This window comes from Pestalotiopsis fici, assembly GCF_000516985.1.
Source record: "Pestalotiopsis fici W106-1 unplaced genomic scaffold PFICI_Scf_10, whole genome shotgun sequence".
Taxonomy (NCBI): Eukaryota; Fungi; Ascomycota; class Sordariomycetes; order Amphisphaeriales; family Sporocadaceae; genus Pestalotiopsis; species Pestalotiopsis fici.
Genome location: NW_006917100.1, coordinates 85,691 through 106,279, shown reverse-complemented (window position 1 = coordinate 106,279; position 20,589 = coordinate 85,691). Strand labels below are relative to the sequence as shown.

Genomic DNA, 20,589 nt, shown 5'->3' with positions numbered 1-20,589 from the left:
GGGCCCTAAAAAATATAAATCCCGACTTCATAATGGCCCCAACATCATTGGTGCGCGCTAACTGATCCATGGCAGGGTTTCAATGCAATCAGGCACAGAAAGGGAACCAAGACAACCAAAAAGTTCTCTTATTGAAAGACGTCAAGTGGAACACAATACTCAGCAGCGTGCTTTTACCCGTATTCAGGGAAGAGACGATTTGCGCACCCAAGGCATTACCATTCTCCGTCAGCTTGACATGATTGCACACGACGAACTCCGGTGTGCCTAGTTCGAGAGATCCGGTACACAATTTCAAGCCGTCTAAAGATGAAATGACAGCGAGGACATCCCATGCACAAAGCATGCTGAAGCTCATCTTTCGTCCGAAAGAGCCCGTTGTAGTTGAGTTTACTCGGTTGATCGAACTTTCCTGGGTACGATGGAAATGTATCAGGGAAATTGAGACTCCCAGTCCTCCTGGACGCGAAGAATGACCCCTGGGGTTTATTATTGGGGCGAAACAAGACTCCACCTATTCTTTGAAACCCCCTGAAGGTAACATGGCAGCGTGCAAACATTATGTGACCTTTCACTGATTATTTTGGCAGAAATCAATCCTCTCATTGTGGAAGATGGTCGAATGATCGGCAATACCAGGTTCGAGGCAAGCTTCAACCAGGCTCGAACTTAGTTGGAGACTTGTAGGCGTGAGCATGATCACTGAGCGTCTATTGACCAAAACTCTCGCCCGGCGAGACTTTTACGGCTCGACAGATGCAGCGAATCGGTGAGCCTGTGTACAGAATCCAGTCTTCCCCCAGGCGTCGAGTACGCGACGTTGAGTCACTGCTGGGGAGGCACTGTACCTGGGCAGTTGAAAATGAACAACATTAAAGCATTGAAAACTTCTATTCCCCCAGATTTCTTTGGAAAAACCTTCCGCGATGCTGCTGAGGTAGCCCTTGAATTGGGCATAAGCTTCGTCTGGATCGACAGTCTCTGCATCATCAAAGATTCGCCCGAAGACTGGCAAAACGAATCCGTGCAGATGTCTCAGGTATACGGCAACTCATCATGCAATATAGGAGCTACCTCTTCCTCCAACACATTTGGGGGGTGTTTCAGCTCACAGAATTGTGACGAGTTGAAACCAATCAAGTATAAGTTCAATGAGCAACACGATGGCGTCGAATTCTACCTCACGAACGCCACGCATTGATGGAAACGCTTTCAGAGCGAGCCATTGAATCACAGAGCTTGGATCGTGCAAGAACGTCTACTATCGCCGCACAACCTTCACTATACCCAGGGACAACTCGTTTGGGAGTGCAATGACCTCCTTGTTGAGATGAACGAGGTTATGGTGAGTGAAGTGATTGATTAGTTGGTTGAGTATCTGTACGTATCTATGGGAGTAGAGAAAGGTATATGTATATAGTCTATAGTGGAGCATGAAGCCCGAAATGAAGGAGGCTGGGCTCCTATTTCAACACTCCTTGCATCCGAAGCATTCCCTCGAGGCTATGGGAGTCTTTTGAGCAGTCAGACGAGACCCGTCCGTGTATCTCTTGATTCAGCAATGCGCAATGCACAACAGGAAGAAATACCTGGACAAGCCCTCGCACAGATTTGGCGGCCTGTCGTCAATGCATTCACCGCAACCGGCATTACAAAACCGACAGACAGACTTATTGCTCTGTACGGGGTCGGCTCCCGGATCAAGAGAGTATGTGGCTGGCCCTATGTGGCTGGCATGTTTTTGAAGAATCTTCAAAGCCAACTTTGTTGGAAAGTCACTGAAGAAAGCAAGTCGACAAGACCAGAAACACCCATCGCCCCGACTTGGTCGTGGGCATCTATCAGCAGCCCGGTAAACATGATGCCCCAATGGGAACTGATTGAGCGCGACGAGACTGGCGAGGGACCACAGGCCGGAGATCTGAACAAGCAGTATCTATGCGATGTCCTGAGCATTGAACCTGGCACTTCGGCGGCCGAGAACTCAGGCCATACCAGCAGTGCAACGCTTCATGTCAGCTGTCACCTAGTCCCAGCCACGATTTTTGAGTCCCAACCGCTTAGTCTACGTTTCAATCCTGTGTAGGAGGAATACTGGGAAGCAGTTCTACAGAGTGATGAAGCAGTATCTACTGCTGCCGGACCGGGTTCCACGGCTCCCACGGCTGACGTGGAAGTGAAAATAACATGGGACGGTTGTGATGATACCAAGCCGCACGAAGCCAGTAACTTGATGTTCATGCCTGTATACCAAATTCAGGAATTTGTGCACTGGAAGCCCTCTGTTATTTATACAAGGCGCGAGGCAATGCACGGCTTGATATTGCAAGCAGGGGAGAAAGGCGTATCTCGTCGTTGCGGAACCTTCACTGTAAGAGAAGAAAGCGAAAGCTACACGAACCGTGGGCGGCTGCCTACAGTGCTTGGGCTGGATCAATTCTGGCGTCAAGTCATGCGAACCAAGAGGGAAGTCCCACTTGATGGAATCGATTGCTTCCCTCGTGACGGTATATTATGGCCGGAGAGGGGAAGCAATCTCACAAAGCAGGACGGGATCCCGCAATATCAAATTCGTATCTCCTAGTATGAGCAGATGAGGTCTTGAATGTTGTAGACACCCGACTTCAGCTTGATTTCTCAGCTTCACTTTTCATTACTTAACTCCATGGAAGATCTTGGCTGATGTCAGAGGTACTCTTGTGGGCATTTTCATCAACATAACTGCATGTAGACTTGTCGGAGGCCGCATGCAGCCCAGTTTACCATAAAGTTTTGGGGTACATGTTTCTCAAGAACCAACGTACGATTTTCATACGTTGTGAAACTCGAGTACAGCCTGAGACGAGCCCTATGACCTATATAATGCCAACTTTTCAATCTCAACATCCTGCATTCTGTGGCGCTGAAGAGCCGAGGCATAGCTTTGACCTTGTCATTCCACCGATGGTGTCTCAAGGTCTATAAACGGATTTTCAATTTTTGAGTGTTCTGAAATTTAAAGTCGGAGCTAGAACTTCATCTTGATGCAATCATCAAACGTGACATGGTTTGGGTTATTGCCACAGGATTATTCGATGCCGTGGCTGGCTTTACGAAAACCTGCCCATATAGTAGTGAAAGCTGAAACCACTCTTCAAGCTGTAATATTAAAATCGGGTTTGTTCATTCATGTTGTCATGTTGGAGGTTTCAATGTGGGCCGCAATAATGCCTGCCTAGTACCTGGCTTGCGCTGCACCTCCATTTCCCTAAAGCGGATAATGACTCAAGAAATGCGCCAAGGACCTTTTCGGAGAATGTTTTTGTATAGTATTGGAGGGAAAAAAGAAGAAGAGATACTATTTCGGCAACCGCCTACAGACATTATGCAGTGGAAGACACCATTCGGTAATCATGCAGATGACTGTAGATGTAGAAGTTGGAGGTGAGTGTTTGACCAAAAGACATGTCCAAATACCCCGCGAATCCATTGGTATTCAATGTTGTATTTTTATTGCTACCTGGTAAGCCGCCGACGCTTTGGGCGAACAACGCTGTTTGGCTCGCTTGGCCATGCATTACCCCAGGTTTTATCCTTGTTATTGCGTTGGTGGCTTTATTGGTTCAACGGCGCCTAATGACCGACATCCGCCCCCTTTGAAAAGACTGCCAGTCGGTCAGGACTTTCTGTCCTTTGGCTCTGCAATTGGAAAGATGCACTGATCGGATCAGGAGTGAGCCCATACTCCAATTCCGGTTATATGTCCGCTGTCAACATTGAAGCTTAAAAGGCTACCTGCCTGCCTTGGTGCCTATGGTCTGTGAGGGCCTCTCACCAGCTGACTGCTTACCTACAGAAACGCAAGGAAGATGCTGGAAAACATCACGATGGCTGCGTCGAGAAGAGACTCAAAGAATTCCATTTGGAGCATTCATAGGTATACATGCGCATAACGTCATCATGCGTTCAGCTTTCGGTCGTCCCCGTGATGCTATTCTGGAATGCCATACACAACCCCACCCACAGTCCAATGGACATCAATGGCCATCGCAGATGTTCACCGGTGCGAGAACCTCCGGATGAACTCTTGGCTTGCAGTTGAAATTAGGCTAGCCACCAACCCGCACCACCTCCAAGGAGTAAGCACAAAAAGCCGTTGAAACTAGGTCCAGAGGGCTTGAGTCTATTTAGTACCGCCTATGTAGGTTGCAGTAAAGTCCGATGCACATTACCACCCCATGGCACACGCCAAGCCCTGTGCAAACGCTTCCCTCCACTCCCAAAGCGGCACTTCTGCGGCTGAGTTGCAGGTATTGGTCAATGGAACTGTCTCGATCGATCGATCCTCGGTAAGGTTGCTTCAAAGAGTGATAGGTCGCGACCGATCAAGGAACAACAGTTTTCGCTTTGCTTGTTTCTCGAAAGTCGCTTATGACGAACCGTTGCTGAATAGCATGGCTATCTACATAGTAGTTTCTTGTCACCAGCTTGTACATGTGCCCTCCAAGTACTTGCTTTGGGTACATTGATCTTGTGCATGTTGAAAGCATATCTTACGTTCTGTAGAGTACAGTCGGTATCCTGCATGACATTAAGGGACTGATGCAGACCTTCAGGCCTCTGGTCCTATTGCTGGACACTCGCGATCCGTCCATACATAGCATACCACTATCATTCATCAAGAAGTCTCATTAGGATGCATACTTCCCAGGGGCCTCTCAGAGAATTGATCCTTGCAGCCTCGAATGATGACTGCATACCCCTCACTGCAATCGCCTCGCCCCCGATGTAGCATCAAGTCGACCAATGCCTCTCCCCTGTCGATCCATAGCCCTGGGTGAGGCATGCCCAGCTTCGCTAGCTGAGTCTGGACCTCATCCAATTCTGTACGGGGTATGGGTTAAGCAAGGTATCATTAAGCATATTCATAGTGTGTCTATGACAGATGTAGACAAAAATTCGATTGGTGCAGAGACCAAGAAGTTCCGCTATAACGAAAAGCCTTGCACCTTTTTGTATGTCATGGTCTGGAACGTCGATATGTAGAGGCATCTTGTTCTTTCGAATCAAACACAGGCTACGATTCGATAACTGTATTGGGAAACCTTGTCCATGCTGGAAACATCATTCCGGATTGTATTAGTATATGGGATTGGCCAAACGGCGTCCATGTAAAAGCACCATATATGTATACCACTGCTATTAGCCAATTGTTTTACCTCTTCTTGCTGATAATCCTATAACGGCTAGCTCGAAAAGAAGGTGCCGTAGATGAGAATGTTGATCAGGTACAATTAACTCTCCCGTCCCAATGGCGCAAATTGATCCACGTGGGCCCCATTTATCCGGGCGAATTGCAAAAAGTTCAGGTGTTGGCAGAAACTGGATTCAAGTAACTTTAACCTTGTGCCAAATATAGACAAGTGGCCACTGAGTGCGAGACGGTTGGATCACAACATACTAACCAATTCTGACAACAGGTTCGGCTATGCTGCGAACCACTGATAATCATGTCGTACAAAGTTTCGTTCCATCAAACCTATAATTCTTAAGTAAAAAGCTAGCTTTGAATAGAAGCTACAACAGTGTGTAGGCACAGACCAATGATAGGAATTATCTTGTGCCAGCCGCGGCACGATGACCAACAGAAACAACAAAGCATTCAGAGGGATGACAACATGTTGTATTGTGGCTTGCCGTGACCTGTAGGTCTCATTTGGCACATATCAATATAATTGTAAACGAGTGTCACAGCAACAGTCTTGGCAAAATGAAACTACATGCATAGTTCACGGCAGTGAGAAAGATTTCGGCATTGGCTATTGCTTTCGATACTCAGGCTTACCTACGTGAATAGTATCACCATCGAAAATGCCTGAATTGTTGGTGCCCGTATTGGTATCCAATTTCTTTGATCACACCCTCAACTTCGGGTGTGCCTGTGCACAGAGACACGTTGTGGCAGACGTCTCAGAGCAAAGGAGCACCTGGACCCATGAACATGATGTTACAACTTACATGTAAGGCTACACATACGCAAATAGTCTCATGCAGCATTCCTCATCCTAGGACCAGTCAACGATATCAGAGACCATATAGACCGCGGTCATGATTTTGAATTCCTGATTTGGGCGAAATCTTTTGCAAGTAGTGCCGGAGGTCTTGCTCAAATGGAGCCAAAGGTGACCAAAAATTTGTCAAACCCCCTCGAAATGAGCATGATACAATCGATTTCTCCCCAATTTCGAGATCTGGGCTATACTTTTCAACATGCCGTGTAACTCTGTGGCTAGATTCGCAGCCAGTGACTATCCTGGAAGTCCTCCATGCTCGATCATGAACGAGTCTACTCTCAAGCCAAGGTCAGGCATTGACCCAAGTGAAACTCCTCTATATCAGGTCCCATTTGTGTGAAAACGATTGGATCATCGTCAAGATTCCAAGTATAAAGAGGTGGGTTTCCCTCATCATTTTTCATCTCTCCTCTGATCAGCAGCAGCACTCAAGCACTTCATTCACTCTTCTCCATTCATTCACGACCAAACAACCAGACTCCAAGAAACCAGCTTGAAGACCCTTTTCTTCAATATGCAGCTTAAAGCGCTCCTTCTTCTCCTTGGCGCCACTCTGGCCATTGCCAAGCCACTCCAGGTCCGTGGAGGTGGCGGCGATGAGGGCGGCGGCGGCGGTGAGGGCGGCGGTGATGGTGATGGCGGGTTCGTACTGTCCTCGACATTGTACCAGCACACACTGGACTTTTTAGATCTTTTTTGAAGCTGACCTGATTTTCACGATATTAGCTCCGGAGGCGGTGGTGACGGTGGCGGTGACGGTGGCGGTGACGACGGTGGCTCCGACTACGTCGCTTGCACCCCCGGTGCTCTCTACACCAACGCCCAGTGCTGCGCTACTGATGTTGGCGGAATCGCAGACCTCGACTGCGAGAACCGTGAGTCTCTTGCAAACTGTACATGAGGTGACTGTAAAGAAAGAAGAGCTGACATCCAAATGCAACAGCCGGGACCATCCCCACCAGCGCTGATGACTTTGCCGCCAGTTGCGCTACTGTTGGCAAGACGGCTCGCTGCTGTGTCATCCCCGTGGTAAGTTGCCCAAGATAGATTGCAACTGGGTTTACCGCCAAAAGCTAATACATCATCAGCTCGGCCAGGATGTCCTATGCACCGACCCCCAGGGCCTTTAAGTGCGACGACATACTAAGCTCATGAGTGACTGACGGCTACCTGGTCTGAGATACAACTTGTGCTTGCGCAAGGCTTGCAGCTCAATACCTCTTGAATGGAGAAAGTGAACTCGGGATGATGGACAAGGGTTTTGTGATGGATGAATGTTTCTTGGAGTCGCTCGTTTAGTTCTGATTATCCTCAAGGCAACAATATAATCAGTTCACTAATTCGTGAAACCACGAGCTTTCAACCGGAAGTTTTTGGCACACTTTGATACTCTGTGGAAAACAACCAAAACATTTGTATTGAGTGATTTCAAACTGTGCATGTTCATGAACTTCTGGTCTCAATGCTTGAATATTCGTTTCTTCAACATTCTACAAAATCTTGGCGCCGTTAATTAACCTATTTTGGACCCGAATTCAAATATACTGAGGCTGTCCCCACTCCACCTTTATCCTACAGGGGATCAATTTCAGCGGAGTCTTAGCGCAATCGATTGTGATCTTCAACACCAAAACCAATCCGTAAAACCAATCCCGTTTACACACCAGTTGAATACCGAGATAAATCACGCGCTCCTAAAGATCTCTACAATATCTTGACTTGAAAGACATCAGCACACTTATTGCTGTCACAATCTCATGGATGTCGACGTGCCCCTGCTTCTGTTCCGGGCGCAGTATCTTCAATGCCTCGATCCCGACTTCCTGACCTGGCCTCCCACGGCCTTACTCAGGCAGCTGGACGCACAAGTCTTCCTCTATAAGCGCATATTTGATCCCGTCAAAGTTCCATATAGACCGTCCGTCAGCTACGAAGTGAAGGTGCTCGAGATGCTGATTGACAGGATACAAAAAGCCATGCCCGGCGCGGCAGCAGCGGAAAGTGTTAGTCCAGGCTACCATATATCTCTATTCGTGGCATGACTTCGGATTCACTGAAATACCATGACAGGAACCTCTCAAAAACATGCAAAGCCGCCTCGCCACCTTGCGAGAGACCTCGTCATCTCCCTCTCAAGATCCCCTGTCCTGGCAGGATGCATACCTCACCTACAACTGCAGCCCCACGCTCGAGGCCTGGCAGCCCATCACTCTGCACGAGCCGAGGTCCCGGATCGCTGGCACGGCGCATACGGGCCACCGGACCTGGGAGGGTGCCCTCAACCTCGCGACCTACCTCGTGGCGCACCCCGCGCTGGTGGACGGGAAACGGGTGCTCGAGCTCGGCGCCGGCACCGGCTTCCTCAGCATCCTCTGCCGCAAGTTCCTAGGCGCCGGCGCCGCGACGGCTACAGATGGCGAAGACGCTGTCGTGGAGGGCATGCGCGAGAACCTGCGCCTGAATGACGTCGACGATAACGCTCAGATTGGCGTTGCGGCGCGGAGGCTGTGGTGGGGAACGGAGCTCGAGGGCAACTGGCGCGGCGACGACGACGACAATGTCTCAAAAGCGCCGGTGGTCGATACCGTCATTGGAGCCGACATTGTGAGTCGTTCAACAGCACTTTATACCACGGATTCGTATTGACACAATACCTACTTACCCTCGGTTTACTGCAGATTTACCAAAAAGAAGGCACTCGGGCGCTGGTCAAGGCTCTGCGCGCCATCCTAGATCTTCAGCCACAGAGCACAATTATCTTGTCCAATGCTCGTCGTTTTCCAGCCGTCTTCCAGGTTTTCGAAGAGGACTGCCGTGGGTCGCTTGGAAACCTCCTGTGTAGCTTGGGTTGCTGACGGCTTTTATAGAGGAGAACAACTTGTGCATTCGGACCATCTCAAATCCCGTCACCCCAATATCAAAGCAGCAGTCCCTCTTCTTTTCGACTGCAATCCCACTTGAACTCATCGAGATCAAGCACGCCGTCGAGTGATGGTTCCGAGACTTCTTTGACACCGGTGGAGTTTTTCCAATAATGTGGCAACAGTCTGAAACTTTACGGACTATTCTTCACTCGGCAGAGAATATGGTCACTTGTTACCATCCATGACGTGGTGGTTTCTGCAACATCTGTATTGAGTAGACGGAGGCAAACAGCCCTCGATACAATAGGAAAGACATTGTCCACTGACTCGCTAACTCTCTGTCCAATCATGTCGTGAACGACATTTTCCGCGACAACAGTCTAAAACATGATTCTGGAATCCGTCTGGTGAAAGAACAAGATCCTCCAATACTCCTTTACCAATGCAAACCATGGGTATCATGTACCTTGCCAATGCAAAAACAAAACAATGACCATTGTCCAACACCTCAAACGTCTTCAGCTCCTCCACAAATGATGTTTTCGGCATCTCGCTCGCCAGATTCGTCTCTCGTTGCGATTCTCAAGTTGGCTCTGCAAACAGAAAGAGATCTGAGTCATGTTTCCAGAATCATTCAGAAGGGCTCTGGTGAAACATGAGCGAAAAAAAAAACACATTGCAGACCACCACACTAAGAATCATAGACTCGGCAAAGCCGATACTGGTTGGAGTCTTCACCAGCCTAAGCCATTAGGCCATGCCAGATATCGCTGTCAATGAGCAACAAGACTCTTGATAAGCCTTTCCAGATCATGCTGCTAGCGAAATCGTCCATCAGAGACACTACAGAAGCTGGTAGGGACGAGAGTCATCCAACTCCATAGTGGTGTCGGTATTAGCGGCATGCTCCTGAGGTAGATTAATTAGATCCGGCATCTCAGTATCAGTGTCGGGTGCAACACCTTCAATCGTCTCGACGTTGACACTATCGCTTGTCGATTGTGTAATGGGTGCTCGCTTCGGAATTCCAACCAAGTTGCTCTTGTCAGCATCGCGGACATACGCGACATAGCAAGGATCTCCAGTCGTATTGAGCTCATCAATGACGGCCTGGGGTTCGCGGGTGTCGACAGTCACGGTACTGTCGTTGTATTTTATCCAGACGTTGCGCTCAAAGTCACGGATCCAGATCCAGTAGTGGCCGGCTCTAGCATTGCCAGAGTGACAGATGATGGCGTGCAGGCGGTACTTGTGCTGAGTCAAGCTCTCGTAGTACGCAGCAACATCCTCCTCAGTGCGGGTCGGCTTTAAACTCTCAATAGCCATACTCTCGTTCTTCTTCAGCAAGGCATTGATATCTTGCAAGCAGCTGTCATTCCTCTTTGAGCTTGAGTCGATATTGCGCTTCTTGATAGGGCGCTTGAAACCATGAGGAGCCAAATCCAAGATTCCCTTCATTACCTCCTCGTAGGAATCCAGTGCAGAGGGTTGACCGGGGTCGATATTCTCGACGTTACTATCCTCATTATTGTTCACTTTTTGCTCCGATTGAGTCTTCGAGGATATACCAGCCGCGCGAATCTGGTCTTCCATCAACAGCCGATGGTTTCGCATAGCCCAGTCCTGGCTGCGCATGAGAGCAAGCTTGGAGTCACGAGGTGTGTCCATGTAACGGTCCAGATAGAGTTCATCGACCAGGAGGATGGGGTTTGTATTCTTGGCGCTAGCCGAAGTCAATCGCTGAATCCGTATGTGCAAAATTGGTGGAAGACTGTGCAATGCGTTGTAACGTGCCCTTTTACTGCCATCTTCGAGCATTTGTAGGGTAAAGTTACGGTCCAGCGCCTGGTATATCGTGGTGGAAACCCCCGTCTGGTCGTGCGGAAATGCGTTGATCCATCTGTCCGGGACCAATTGAACGCTCTCGACATCCGAGGTTCTGGGGTTGAGCACATAATTACTCATAATCGGAAAGAATGTTTCTGTGATGGTGTCTGCCTGAAGATCAGACCGTCCGGGCATCGGGCCATTGGAGGAGATGGAGCGCATGAGGTGTTCGATGATGAAACCAATAATCTCCTCGACATCCTGCTGGTCTGTTCCCTTCCTATCAGACTGCTCCAAAAGCTGCGAAATCCTCTCGGACACGGTTTCCAGGTTGTAAATGTCGACGGTGGGATGTTCTGATAGCTTTTCTAGATCAGGCGCTTGGGAAGGGGTGGGCTGCGCCACAGGACGAGGGGATTCCTGCGTTGTTCCCGTATTCTCATCCATATTGTCATTGGCCACGTTGCCGTAGTCGTCTACAAGAGTCTGGGAGCTCACGTTACTGGCGGTCTCGACCGAATCGTTGATAGGCTGAACAGTGACACTGATCTTGTTGGTCTCAGCTGAAGTCGATTCGGGTGGTCCAGGAGAAGGACGAGCAGGCAAAGGTGGAGCCGTGTTTCCAGACTTTCTGGCCTTCTCTTCCATCTCCAAAAGGGTCGAAGCTGAACGAAGAGCCGTGTTGGCGAGTTTCTGCGACGGTTCGCTCGCAATATTGGGGGTTGACAAGAGATCTTTGAAGAGCGACTGCAGGCATTCGACAACTGGAAAATAATCAGTACAAGTCATGGAAAATTTTTAGAGTAAACGACTCACATTGCCTTCCGACGATTGCCTCCTCCAGACTGACTTCAAGGCCGTTTGCAAAGCCAAGTCTCCGCTTGGTGACAGCCTCGGAATTCAGATCGAGACTGTGATCAGGATAGTTAACCACCAGGTCACGAATAGTGGTGACAGAGAAGAGGTACTGCAATAGACTGTTCAGATAACAGGTATTGCCGATGTTGTGAAGACCCGGAGGTGTGTTCGGGTCGATTGCTTGCTTTGTTGTGGGAGGGGAAGCGTCGATAGCGGGGTGATTAGTCGACTTGAAGATACCGGCCCAACTAACAAGCTGAGCTGCAAGAGCGGGGTTCGATGCTTGATGGTGTTCAGCAAACACCTCAAGAGCCTCTGCAACTCGCGCGCGATCTGCCGTCACGTCTTGGGCCTAATCAAAATGGTTAGCCTTTGCAGCCTGGTGCTACAAGCGTTGAACTTGCCTTTTGATTAACTATATCCTGCAAGATCTCATCAGTATAATCAAGGTCGGCACTATTCAGAATGGCCTTGGCCTCAGAAACGCTCATCTTGGAGCTCGTGGACGAAGCATGGAGCAACGATAGATCCTCTGGGGATATTGGACCGGACAAATCCGTACCCAAGTGATTTCCGACGATCTGCAGACATTCCAGAGCACGCTTTTTGAAAGGAATGGACTTGTCAGCATCAACCATGACCAGGTATCTGCTTATGAAGTGGTCCGGTGCTCTCTGATCGATGCTGGCGTCGAAAAACTTGAAAGCATCCAAGACCTCTTTTTTCGGTCTGCTCTCTACTTCGGACTGGTACATGGCGAGTGCCTCAGCGGCATTGTAGTCCTCTTTGATAACTCGTGCAGCAGCTCCAATAAACTCCTCATACCGTTGCGGACATCTCTCTGCAAGTAGTACGGCTACTTGGACAACGTCCTTGGGTTTGAAATTTCGACAGCAACCCAGCAGAGCTATGTCAGCTTCCTCGACATCACGGTGGCTGTTCTCATGGTCGTACACAGCGCAACCGATGACTCGTTTCAGCATGTCCCAAGCACTTCTGATTGTTCGGCTAGAGGGCTCAGCAGGTTTGGCGCCAAGTGCTCTACACTCGGCCTCGACATCTTCCCATCTGGCGCGGAAGGTTCCCCAGTTTGTCCGTGTACTAGAAGACTCTTCAAGGACTGGGAAGACCCAAGCCTCATCTCCATCAGGGTGCCTCTGCTGGGTACAGCCAAGCGAACGCCACAACACATCAAAGTCGTTCTTAAAAGCAACCATAAACTTTTTGTTGTGGAGCTTGATTCTGCGGGGATCCTCGCCGGGCTTTGTGTCCAGGCAATCTCTGGAGTATCGCTGTAGCATGGCGACTATATCCGGGTCATAGTGTTCCAATTCCTTCAGTCTGCCAGGCTCCTTGGCACGTGCTTCTTCCAGGTTTCGGGCCACTCGCTGCTTGTCAAACATGGAAGCAACCTGTCGAAGACTAATGCGAGGTGGCAGTCGCTCGATCACCATCTTGCATTGGCAGTTGGGGACGACACATAGGAGGTGGACCCTATCAAGAACTAAGTCCTCGCCACAGTCCATATCTTCGATGCCGTCGTAACCTGAACTGTACAACTCATCCCGGCTGTACAAGAGGAACATGTGCATCTTCATGGGGTGGTGATGGGACAAGTCGGTAGCTGCACCAGCGGTGAAGCTGATTCTGAAATGATGGCGACATGCAGTACACAGACAAGACACAACCTCATTCTTGCTATCATGAAATGAGCTGTTAAAACTTTTTCCCGATTGGTTGGGCAAAAGATATAGCTCGTGAGTCTCGCAGTCTTCGTTGCCAGGCCGTAACAGCCTTCCGGCAAGTAGTTGTTCAAGAAGGCGAGCCGACGTGAAAGCTACAAAGGCAAAATCTGGTTAGTCGTCCTTTGTAGATAACATAGGATGGAGGTCATCTGGACTTGCCTTGAATGGACGAGCCCTGAGGGTTGCCAAAGGCGTCGAGAATCTTAGCCTCCATTACGAGATTGTCGCCTTGGGCGACGTGCTGAGGTTCAGCCATGATACCGGCTTAGACCGCGGCCGGCGACGAGGCAGTGATCTCCACGCCGCGAAGTAGGCGGGCAGGAGCGGACAAATTTAAGAAGCTGTGAGGATACGGTGGGATGAATCTCGGAAACCTGTTCCTGGCGTCAGTCACTGTAGCTTTCATCCAGCAAACCTAGCGACCAAGCAGAATGTTGTGGTGGTGGTGCCACCAGCAAAGACAAGTTGGTGAGACTGAAAGAGCCGCCTAGGACTTGGTTTGAAGCAGTTCGAAATGGTGTAGCAAACGCTTAGTGTTGTGATATGGTCGTGAGGCCTTGAGCCCCAATGATGATGAGCTGGCGACCTAGTGACAACAAAGCAGTGGTACTGCTCAGGTGTTTGTCCAGCCCTGCTAACCAGTCACACACCCCTTTGCCTTACCACCCTGCCCGGCACGGCGATATCAAGAACCTATTGGAGGAGATTGTCGTACCTGAACAAAAATACCGTAGAACCAGTTTCAACAGAAAGAGTTGTGAAGATGAGTGAAACGGCGAGGCGTGTTGGTCATGCGGTCAGGAAGACAGTACGTGAATCAACTGGGGTATCATAGAAGCGCCGTTGAATGAGAAATGCTGCTACGCCTAAATGCCAGGCCTGGATGCGAACGCTGAAGTTATGCTGACGTCGAAAAAAAGAGAGACCGAAATGAGATACTCTTCCGCTGGGACCAGATGGAAATAAAACACCGTAGATCGTGAAGATGCTTCCCACGCTTGCGTAAAGAAACGAAAATGCGACGCAAACGTGATGCGTCGTCGGCAGACAAGGCTGGTCCAGAAGGGGTGTTGATGGCGGGATGTCTGTGAACGAGGCTGATGATCGTTAGCAGCACCTACAAGCTCAGAGCTGTCTGGCAGCTTCTGGGGTCTGCCCGCTGCAGTGAGAGTCTACGTAATTGGGGCAAGGGCGGCCCTGGGGCCCAGGTACATGCGCTAGCGTCCGGTCAGGACCCCACGGAATACAGACTAAGGATATTCAGATATTCCGGCAACCGAGACCGCCTGCAAGGTTCTGTTGCAGTGGGGCTCCAGCTTCAGTCCCATTCCAGCAGCCACGCAGCCTGGCCCGTCCATTTCGAACCTGACTTTGGATGTAAACGGACCCCCAGGTTCACCGGAAGATCCTCGGAGCATTCAACCTTTGACCAACCAGCGTGAGCCAATTCGAGCTTGCTACAACCTCCAAGCTCTCGAAAGCCGACGATTGGAAGACCATCATCTCAATCCTCGCCAATTGCGACCACCCGTCCCGCCGCCCCAAGATGGCGAATCCGCACCCCATCGCGAAGCTCTACCCAGAGGAGCCCTATCACGCCAAGAATGCCATTACATCTGGTGTCAATGGTGCGGCCATTGGAGGTGCCGCAGGTCTGATTGCCGCCGCCGTCCAGAACTCTTTGGCCAAGTCGAGTGTCGGAGCTGGTGGTATCTTTTCGCGGTCCGGCGCCACAATTGCGACCATGAGTACGTGAAGATCGAGCGGACGGGGAAAACAGACGCCAAGTTATGGCCGTGTTTAATCAAGGAAACCTGGCTGATTTGGGACTTGTAGCTGCCGTTCCTACCGTCTACTGCTTCGTCAAGGATGCCTCGGCCAACCTACGAGAGAAGGATGATACCCTCAACACCACCATAGGCGCGTTCTTTGGAGGTGCTATGCTTGGTCTACGATGTGAGAAATTCCGATAAATATTGGGGTCATCGGTGCAGCAGAAGGGCTAACACTACTACCGGGACAGCTCTCCGCATGCCTCAGATTCTCGGCCAGGGCGCACTTATCTCGGTCGTGCTGACCGCTTTCGACTACACTGGAGGCCGCCTCTCGGGCTCCAAGACCGACTCGCAATTCGTTGATGAGTACGAGCGCAAAGAGTACCTCAGAAACAACCGCAGGCGGCCGTTAACAGAGACGGTGGCAGATCTCGGAGAGGGCAGAGGTACAATCCAACATCATCTTTTCACATAGGTCATATACTGACGCGCTAATCATAGGAATCGAACCCCCCGGATACGAGGAGCGGAGACGGGAGAGACTGAGGGAGAAGTACGGTGTAGAGATCAACCCTGTCTCTGCCACAGTCGAGTAGACGACAGCTGGCTATGGAGACAATACAGTGTACATAAGAATCAATGGCAATTTGTTTGAATTGGACCGTATCATTTGGTGCAATATTGTATCGAGAAGACCCTGAATACCATGGCGTGAAGCGCATTCAGAGACATGGTCACTCCAGAGAGTCAAAGCCTTTGAATCGCTCTTGAAACACAATTCAGGAATCACTGATTTCAAGAGGAATGAATTGGAATGGCCTAGAGGGCAGTGGCTTCGCCAATTCCACGATCTGGTCAGTCCAAACTTTTGAATGCTGGCGCATAGCAATTGATTTGGAAGGCTGGTGTTCAGTATCCAGCCAGCCTGGAATCCAGTCCAAGACGACGTTCTGCCGGGGCGCCATTTGACGAGGAATGCCATGCAGCCTCGAAGCTGCTATCTATGTTACAAGATAGAGAGGAGATATACTTGTCACGAATAGCATCAACAAATAGCATCATCAGCTGCACTTCAAGGCCTTGTGCCTATCTTCTGGCCAGCTGGTATAGAGGCATCATTGTTATATCAAACGTGGCGGGTCGATTTCGCGTCATATCTAGAGTTTATAAAGGGTAGGGGAAGATTTGAGAAGAGAAGAATAAGGCAAATCGAATAAAGCACCAATCTCACAGGGACCAAAAAAGAGGTCGTGTCCGAGCTGGGCGGTGCTCGAACAAGAGACCCGGAAAATTCGTCGTAGATGAACGCTAGAGCTATGTGCGTTGCTACGTTTTACCTGGCCAGCATCCTCGACAGTGAATCTTACCACTGGGCCATTGAACCAGGGCGATGTGCCCCATGACCTTTGTAGCTGGTTGTTGAGAATCGCCGCTACCTACATTTATGTGTCTTGCTTTTCTTTGTCCCATAATCTCCTGGCTCATTCATTCATATCCCTTTCTTTGAAATTAATAGTAGATGACCACCATGTGTCAATCGAATTGCTTCATTCAAGATGTGTTTGTTTACCAATGTCTTTGCGCAGCTATTCACGGTCCACCATCTCCGCCAGACATTGAATGTCAATAATGCACAAGAGGAGATGGTCGTCGTTTGCATCATCGTCGTTCACGTTATCATCATTCACATTAGTACTCAAGAGCCTAAACACTCTTATACCCATCTTGACGTATATATTTGTGAGTGAGAGGCTTTGTATTGCGGCAGAAGACAAACACACTTAAGTGAGAACTGCACATTCAGCCATGTCAATGGAGACCTGATGCAATAACATCACCAAGTACTGTCAACCACCAAATCACAACTCAATCTACGTTCTTTACTTTATAGGTGTACAATTGAACTCTGTTACCTGGCCGATCAAATTCAGTGCCGTTCACTGCCGTCAAGTTCCATCCGTCAGACCAAATGCTCGTGGACAAACGATGTGACGATCATCTCACTGATTGATATCAGAGCTACAAAAATAGCCTTACACATCACAATGACGCAATATAATTTGGCTCCTTATTATTTCTACATAATCGCATGTATCATGAGAATTCTGGTCTCTCTAGCATGGCCAATGCTGGCTTGCCGGGAATGGTTACACAGCATTGTCAACCCGATGGTGGGCCTCCAGCATGATATCTGCATCCCAACGGCCGCTACCATTGATATTTTGCGCATGCTATTCGCTATCCTCCAGATTTGCCATGGACGTGGCAATTTTTCATTGCTCATCTCTACATGAAGGTCATAGTACAGTGCAGGCTATAGGAGAAATAGGGCTGGCCGGGGCGGGTGGCATAATCAGGTTTTCTTCGAATCCCGGAAAGAACACAAGAGCCTTTTCCCAGGGAAGACTCATTTCAACTTGATATGCCAGATGCCGTATAATCATTCTCAATTATTCGTATCAAATTCCATTCAGAAGTCTAATCACCCAGAATATATCAGAATATTCCGAATGGCAGTAAGTTTTACCTCACCCTAGCCATTTGATCTACATGGCTCATTGCTGCAAGCCTGTATCGCGAAGCCTCGCCATGACTATGCCAACATCTTCACAAAATGAGCAACTACGAAATTGTCGACATTGCAAACGACCCGGACAGCGGCGAATAACCAAGTACTCAAACCGCAACGGCAACGCTGGCCGGCCTTACTACTTGTGCGTATCGTGCAACAAGTTTATCGCGTTCGATGACAATCGTGGCCAGCACGAAGACAACCCACGATGCGAATGCGGCAGACCGAGTCGAACCCAGCTGAACGGAAGCAATGGAAGTCCCCCAAGAGGTGTCCACTACGTCTGTGCAACGGGACAGTGTAGTTATTATGCGCGGCTAGTCAAGAACGAACAACAGGTTGTCGTTGGTGAAGATTTCGTGGAGCGTTTTGCCAAAGCATTGATTATCTAGGACGGAGATGTTCAAACTTTGGCGCATGGATTGATGGAAGTAAATTCCAAATCATTTGTATCTTCTTGCAAGGCCGAGCTCACTGTCGTACTGGTAATCAAATCCAACTTGGAAGTTGAGGCGATCTAGACTTGGACATGTGCTTCACCCTGAACCAGGATGTCCAATGTTGTATACCCTGGTTTCTAGTATAAAGTCCAGCTACCGTTAAATCTGATCCATCGTCTAATGTCTTACCGAGCAAGTGATGTTTTAAGTTTTGTCTAATTAGTGCAAGAGGTCAACACTGGCCGCACTAAGGGTCGTGGTGACATCACCTGGCCATGCACCATTCCTACGCATGCAACAGTACAGTTGTTTCATCACACTCACAACAACTGTTCGGATGCACGCATCTACACCATCATTGCAAAGCGCCATGCAGAGCTCAATACAAAGATGACGACGCTCATCGAATCCACACCGCGGGCAGTACGCATGAGCTATCGCATCGCCCGTGGCGAACAAGGAGTGCTCACGTTCGAGCCATACAAGTCCGAATTACTACCGCTCTGGAGGTTTCGCACCTCATCCATTGCACGCAAGAGTGCTGCGGACCTGTGGAAGCGCTTCGAGGAATTCAATGAGCAGGGCGACTTTGTCGGTATGGACATGGCGCGTAAATTCATCCAGATGGGCATGACACGCGCAAAGCGCTACGCCAACCACGCGGGCGGTCGCAAATACAAGAAGGGCACCAAGGAGGAGCTGCCAAAAAGCGAGACTCACAAGGACAAGAAAGAGAAGGAGGCGGCGAGCCTGGTGTTCAGGCAGGTCTGGGAGAGATGTCGAGCTCACGAGGGTTACCAGAAGCACAAGCAGGAGTTTCTCGAGAAGCAAAAGGCTTGGGAGAAGAGCGGTGCCGGCAAGGAGCTCAAGGTCGAGGATACTTGAAATTGAGTAACGGGGGAAGCGAATTCCTTTTGCTCGTAGCGGAACATGCTGGTCAGCCAAATACGCTCGTCAGCATGCGACACGAACTCTACATGATCCCAATACTCTGGCACAAAGTTGTCGGCCAGGCACTGGCCCAAGTCGTCAAGCAAGCAGAGCAAGTACTGTTCACAGCGCCTTCTTCTGCCAACCTTCCAGAAGATGGAGGACATCCAAGTATTGAAGTGGAAGACTATGTACTGTGCAGTGTGCAGCACACCTCATCAGGGGTTGCCGGCAGATGACCCCTTGTCCTGAGTCCTGGCCTTGCCATCAAAAGGTCGAAAAGGCTCTCTCACTGGAGGAGGGCTTGGCGAACATGGGTACTCGGGTCGCGGATCGCTGCATGGACGCCCAAATCGAAACCAGCGGCACAGCGTGCGAGAGCCTGGAGGGTTACCAAGGGGTTTGGCGACTTGTGACAACGTCAGATATATGTATGTATGTATGTATGTATGTATGTATGTATGTGCAAAGATGTCATCAACTACCAACCTACATTAGCCACATTCTACCCTGGCCTTGTCATCATGATGGATTTCCCCTCAATCTAGAATTTTGACAGCATCCGGGCCGTAGGTGAGGTGAACTGTAAAACCAACTGAACTGAAATCAATCAAGCATGGAAAGGACCCACAGTTGCGGTGGTTGGTCCAGGATGGTCAATCCAGAATCACACCCGACATTTGGCGCCGCCGCCCACCATGTTTTTAGCGCACCACGCGTCGCCAAGCGGTATCAAACCACATTTTGACAAGCCCGGGAAAGCTTGTCATGGTGATCGTGCAATGGATCAATGTTTACGGGGCACTGGTTCTACGCAACGGTTGTTTTCTAGGCGCAATACCAAGACACCAAGGAGACAAGGCTGGTCTTGTCAAAGCTTCGCGATGACGACAATGAAAAGGCATTGTTGTTTTGAGGCATGTGAAGAGAAAAAATGGATTGCACAGGTAGAATCCAGATGATATGCAAGATACAGATCTGAATCAGCAGGTGCCGCGAACCAGTTTTACTGGACCGTGGTGGGTGCAGTGGTACCTGAGCACACTAAAAAGACAGTTCGGTCACTGGAGCCAGTCGATCTCAAGTTCTTTCAATACAAAAGTTTCCTGACAGCGGCTGGCTGTTATCTGTCAACTTGAAAGGCTGCCTGCTTGCAAAGTCCAAAGCGGACATACGGATGATACATGATGTTCGTATCTGCACACTACTCCTTTGTCCTACTCTCTCCCCTAGTCAGGTGCAATTTGATGACTGGGGGGAAATTTGCATTTTAGCATTTTTCGCGGCCGGCCTCTACGACGAGTCTTACCAGCTCGGAGCGAGCATTCGCGGCCAGGGGCTGAGCCACCATGTGGATCTTCAATATCATTACGAATCCCCTGCTCCGCCAAGACCCACTCCCATCGTGGATACTATGGGTGAAAGACCTGGGGGTCGACGGCATCGTGCACCACTTCGTCTGCCAGATTCTCGGGGGAAGGCAATTCTTCTATTCTTTTAACCTTCTTTCCAAAGTCCAGTACTC

At 49.6% G+C, this 20,589-nt stretch overlaps 7 protein-coding genes across 7 annotated transcripts; 6 read left to right on the top strand and 1 right to left on the bottom strand.

Moving 5' to 3' along the window:
* Positions 1–862: 862 nt before the first annotated feature.
* Positions 863–1,201, top strand: PFICI_12249 (uncharacterized protein; the record flags this gene model as incomplete). Its single annotated transcript, XM_007840830.1, has 1 exon — positions 863–1,201. The coding sequence occupies one exon, from the start codon at positions 863–865 to the stop codon at positions 1,199–1,201; it is 339 nt and encodes a 112-aa protein (XP_007839021.1).
* Positions 1,202–1,561: 360 nt separating this feature from the next.
* On the top strand, positions 1,562–2,086 carry PFICI_12248 (uncharacterized protein; the record flags this gene model as incomplete). The annotated part of the gene is made up of 1 exon (XM_007840829.1): positions 1,562–2,086. One exon carries the CDS (start codon positions 1,562–1,564, stop codon positions 2,084–2,086), a length of 525 nt encoding a protein of 174 aa, XP_007839020.1.
* Positions 2,087–6,567: 4,481 nt separating this feature from the next.
* On the top strand, positions 6,568–7,183 carry PFICI_12247 (uncharacterized protein; the record flags this gene model as incomplete). Its single annotated transcript, XM_007840828.1, has 4 exons — positions 6,568–6,695; positions 6,780–6,928; positions 6,997–7,082; positions 7,142–7,183. 4 exons carry the CDS (start codon positions 6,568–6,570, stop codon positions 7,181–7,183), a joined length of 405 nt encoding a protein of 134 aa, XP_007839019.1.
* Positions 7,184–7,810: 627 nt separating this feature from the next.
* Positions 7,811–9,045, top strand: PFICI_12246 (uncharacterized protein; the record flags this gene model as incomplete). The annotated part of the gene is made up of 4 exons (XM_007840827.1): positions 7,811–8,056; positions 8,124–8,657; positions 8,732–8,867; positions 8,921–9,045. The coding sequence occupies 4 exons, from the start codon at positions 7,811–7,813 to the stop codon at positions 9,043–9,045; spliced, it is 1,041 nt and encodes a 346-aa protein (XP_007839018.1).
* Positions 9,046–9,760: 715 nt separating this feature from the next.
* PFICI_12245 (uncharacterized protein) lies at positions 9,761–13,200 on the bottom strand (the record flags this gene model as incomplete). Its single annotated transcript, XM_007840826.1, has 3 exons — positions 9,761–11,508; positions 11,561–11,954; positions 12,019–13,200. 3 exons carry the CDS (start codon positions 13,198–13,200, stop codon positions 9,761–9,763), a joined length of 3,324 nt encoding a protein of 1,107 aa, XP_007839017.1.
* Positions 13,201–14,893: 1,693 nt separating this feature from the next.
* Positions 14,894–15,718, top strand: PFICI_12244 (NADH-ubiquinone oxidoreductase subunit A; the record flags this gene model as incomplete). The annotated part of the gene is made up of 4 exons (XM_007840825.1): positions 14,894–15,095; positions 15,184–15,303; positions 15,371–15,568; positions 15,624–15,718. The coding sequence occupies 4 exons, from the start codon at positions 14,894–14,896 to the stop codon at positions 15,716–15,718; spliced, it is 615 nt and encodes a 204-aa protein (XP_007839016.1).
* Positions 15,719–18,524: 2,806 nt separating this feature from the next.
* PFICI_12243 (uncharacterized protein) lies at positions 18,525–19,019 on the top strand (the record flags this gene model as incomplete). The annotated part of the gene is made up of 1 exon (XM_007840824.1): positions 18,525–19,019. One exon carries the CDS (start codon positions 18,525–18,527, stop codon positions 19,017–19,019), a length of 495 nt encoding a protein of 164 aa, XP_007839015.1.
* Between the last annotated feature and the right edge of the window lie 1,570 nt (positions 19,020–20,589).